The 4,337-nt window shown below is 40.6% G+C and overlaps 1 protein-coding gene across 1 annotated transcript in view; it reads right to left on the bottom strand.

The window, feature by feature from the left end:
* The window catches only part of CDAN1 (codanin 1), a 35,269-nt gene that overhangs the window by 24,360 nt on the left and 6,572 nt on the right, over window positions 1-4,337 (bottom strand). Inside the window, exons 5-10 of the mRNA XM_009319248.1 lie at window positions 4,268-4,336; window positions 3,713-3,832; window positions 2,700-2,778; window positions 2,175-2,295; window positions 1,033-1,142; window positions 240-329 (exon numbers count right to left, since the gene is read on the bottom strand). Of these exons, the coding sequence (XP_009317523.1) occupies window positions 240-329; window positions 1,033-1,142; window positions 2,175-2,295; window positions 2,700-2,778; window positions 3,713-3,832; window positions 4,268-4,336 (589 nt within the window). The remainder of the gene's footprint in view (window positions 1-239; window positions 330-1,032; window positions 1,143-2,174; window positions 2,296-2,699; window positions 2,779-3,712; window positions 3,833-4,267; window position 4,337) is intronic.

Genomic DNA, 4,337 nt, shown 5'->3' with positions numbered 1-4,337 from the left:
CACCAAGACTGATCAAATTAGGCCCTTGCCACTTGTGGCTTGTTTCTTTTAGGGAAGTTGATACTTTTAAATATAGAAGCAAGTTTACATGGACAGTACCTTCCAAGAAGCACAGCTCCCTACAGAGCAGCACAGAAGACTGTTAGGAAGGGCATGCAGCTTAGGATGCCAAGTCTAATATGCTGCACCAGCAATTCAGCTACATTAAGAAGCTAGCTGAAGTTGCAAAAGACTCCTACCTGATCTTGTTGCCCAGAACTCTTTCAAAGTCCCAGCCAGATTTTTCATGGTTATCCTCCCATTCACGCAGCAGTTCATAAAAGATATCCCTGTGAATCAAGATATTTAAGGGTATGAATTCCTACTCATCAAAATTTGAAGTAACAACAACTGAATATTCAATCGCTCCTAAGTTCCCCAGCAAGAATCTACCTCAGATTAAATAACTCAAGCCTCTAAGCATTCAGATACCTTTGCAAAACTCATTAATGTTAGCGGTACTTCAGCGAGTTTCCATTTTCCATGTCTTTGACAGCAAGTGCTTAAGCTTGTTATGCCCAAGCTCTGACGGAATGACCAAAACACCCATTACCAGACATACTGAAGACTGAGAGGCAGGAAAGAATAAGCCACATGAAATAATACCTATGAGGAGAGAAAAAAGGACCAAGACAACTTGCCATTCTCCCCTCACCCTGTTGCTGCAAGCATGGAGGGAGGTGGCAGGAAGAATAAAAGCATACCAGATTTATATGCAGAAGCAATCCAGTAGGGTGACACACTGTACTGGCATTTACCAGAAGTCTCAATAACTCCTGAAGAATTAGGCTGTTCTTCTCTAAAGACATTAAGCATTTAGCTCCTGCAGTCAATATGGACAAAGACTTTTTTTTTTTTTTTTTAAATTAGAGTGAAAATCTCAAGATTTTTCTACAGCATGTAGCATACATGAGACATTCTCAATATCCTTTGTTCACAATCATGGAAAGATTATACCCTTTGAGCCATACGGTAACAGTAGAAGAAACTTACCTTTGTTTCTTAAATATGTGAAATGCTCTGTCACTGGGAAAGTTAGAGCGATTGTCAGTTTCTGGCTGGAAAGAAACAGACTGTACAGAGCATGGCAGCAGGAGAGACACCTGTTAAAAATATAAAGGCAGCCATTAGACTAATATAAGTCTCTAATTTATCCAACAATCTGAGACCTAGAAAAAGCAGGGAAAAGATGCAATGAGGAAACCAAGGATCACTTGTTGAGTTGTTCAGACACAAGCCATTTCCCAATTGCTAACTGACAGTAAACACCAACAGTTGTACAACCTACGTTACACTACAGAGGCAGAATCACTCAACATTATGAGTGGAAGCATCTCATCTCTCTAAGAAATCTCTGCAGAATAGTCTGCAACCAATATTGATACAGTGTGGAAAGAAAGACCTGCAAATAGCCAAAGTGTACATTCAATATAGGGCTCCAGAGACTGCAGGATAGTGGCTGGCAATTACTGTATTATTCTTCTTTCTCCTATTCGAAAAGCCTATGTCTTCAAGTAACAAGAGACCTTTATTTACAGCTTTAACTAAATAGCTCAGCTAATGACATGCCCTAGTCTCACAAAGTACACTGTACTTTCTTTGCCAAGAGCAATTTCCATCTTTAAAAGATGGATGAAACGATACAAAATACATTAAGGCAGGCATTCCTACCATCTAGCTTTAGTTCCCTAGCTCAGATGATTAGATCAGGAAACCAGTTTTCACAGGCTGCATTGTCTCCTCTGAAGCTTCATCTGCCTAAAAAGAGTCTGTAGCTATGGAACAAATCCACTTCTTCCAAACTACGTTCTGATATTGCATCTAACTGATCATTCTTCTGGGATCCATGTTTATTAGATGAGAATCTCAAAAGCAAAACCTGACCCTGCCAAAGTCGCTGGCTGAGGTCAGGGCCTGGAGGACAATGTAAGGTTAGCACAGCTAACAGTCATTGGACGCAGCAATTCACTCACCCGCTGACAAGAAAAAAACCTAGCTTTTAGACACTTGCCAAAGAGGACATGACAAGATACTCAAAGTAGAAGGAATGAGATTTAACATCAAAGCCATCACAAATAAAAGAGCAACAACACAAAGGTATGAAGCAATGTCAGTGGAGGTCTACCAACTTTTACCTTGGCTGTGCTGCTTTCATAAGCCTGCCTGAGCCTCTCATGCAAGGTGGGAGAAAAAGATGCAATCCGTTCATTTTCAGCCAAGAGCTTCAGTGTCCCCTTTTCTAAACGGGAAATAATTCTGCCAAGACAACATGGATAAAACCCACAGACAGACAGACACAAACAACACATGATCAGACCTAAAGAAATGCTTATGCTCATTTTTTAATGAGGCTACCAAGCAAAGAGTTCTAAGCCCCAGGCATCCAGCATCAAATCCTACTGGCATCTCTCTGTACGGCCATTTTTTATTGTTCTCATCTCATGACTTTCCCATTCTTGCATAATCACACTGAAGTTCAGTAGACAGATCAGTGCAAGGAAAACTCACAGACATCCAAATCCAGGCCAAGTTGTATGTTTTGAGGGAAAATTAACAACTCCATGCTTGGAAGTGGTAAAGCTCTAAAATCCAAGCACACTTGCTTCACCTCACACACATCTGCAGACACAAGCAGAGGAAAAAAAAAAAATTCAACTCACTCATACTGATAATCCAAGACTTGAACAGCAAAATAAACACAATTGTGCACACTTCGGAAATGCTGTCTCCCTGACGCATCTAAGGGAAAAAAAGAAACATGAGACAACAGCACCTGTCACCATTTATGAACTAAAAGACCAACAATTAGCTTTCAAGGAAAGTAGAAACTGCCATATCCAAAAACAGTCCTCCAGTCCAGTATCCAATTTCCAGAAGTTCCCATTCCCTGACACTGGAAATAGACAAATCCTCCCATCCCTATCATTCTTATACTAAAGGCAACTGCTGTTACTACAGTTCAATACTGTATGGGAAAGAAAAGATTCCTTCTCAATGTCCTGGCCAACGGTAAGCAGATCCAGGACAAAAAGTAGACCAACTGCAACCAGTCGTCAGCTGCTGTTCCCGTAGCTGCAGACTTCGTGTTCCTAATATCAGCCCTAAGAATCAGTGAGTGGCAAAACAAAGGTCAATCAAATAGGAGTATCTTGGGGAGGGGCAGGTGGGGTGTCTCACCTTAAAGCCACTTTTTTGGTTTTTATATCTGTATCAAAATACTAACTGCATCAGGCTTAAGTCTGAATTTGCCAGAAAACAAATGCAACAATTACATATCTATATGGATGGGTCCTATGCACTTGTAACCCAACCTTAAATTTTAAGAAACACATAGCAGATCAACAGCACTTTTGAGTTGCAGGGACCAATGGAGGAGAGACTTTAGCATATCTGTCCTTCTCTCTGAAAGTCAGTGTTAGCAAGTAGCTACAGCAAATCTCACACAATAGCAGAAAACTAGATTCAAACAGTATCTAGCAATCCTGCTCTATTATATTGCGGAAGCACTTCCCATACATGCATGACTTTTGTCAGCATCTCAGATGAGTCCCACAGTGGTAATAAGGCGCTTTTATGGAATTTAAGACTAACTGTTCAAGCTAAAGGCAACTACTCTATATCACATTATCATTCCATGGAAGTAACATTCTTTCCACTCAATACTATTGTTTACCCTTACTTCCTTCATTGACTTCAAGGTCATTGTCCCCATCTTCTGCAGTAGAAGTGCCTTTAGATGTCAACAGCTGCAGAACAAAAAAGAGCTCCAGAAAAATATTTGGTACCAGGTTTTCTGGAAGAGAGGAAATGAGATACTAAAGGTGGATATTCAGTATTGACCTGCTTTAATAAACGAAGGTAAAAAGATAGATAACTGTTCTATGGCACAGTCAGCAAAGAACTCCCTCCCCACACACAGCCACGGTGTAAATCAATATGGGAATTACAGGAAAGATGTGTTAGGGAAGGGTCTGGTTTCAGATAGGACCATACAACTTCAGCCTTCTGCAGCTCAGAGTACTGCATCAGGTTCATCTCCTTCCCTAAACTTTTAGCTAGTATCCATTTATTTTAATAACTGTGTTGGCTTAGTTTATTTTTCCAAGTGTTATTTGTTTGTACACTGTAACTGTCCCACAACTTCCACTTCTCATCTACCTCCCCCTCACAACACACATGCAAGTTCAAAAGTCAAAGAAAGGTCAGCCTCACATCTCTGGGTCTTCACCTGCTATACATGATGAATAGAGCTGCGCCAGACACTCCAACTGTTTCTTGCAGGAAACCTTAGTAGGATT

The sequence above is a fragment of the Pygoscelis adeliae genome, unplaced genomic scaffold (genome assembly GCF_000699105.1).
Source record: "Pygoscelis adeliae isolate BGI_AS28 unplaced genomic scaffold, ASM69910v1 Scaffold22, whole genome shotgun sequence".
Lineage (NCBI taxonomy): Eukaryota > Metazoa > Chordata > Aves > Sphenisciformes > Spheniscidae > Pygoscelis > Pygoscelis adeliae.
Note: the sequence above shows the minus strand (reverse complement) of the source record. Positions and strands in the feature narration are given on the sequence as shown.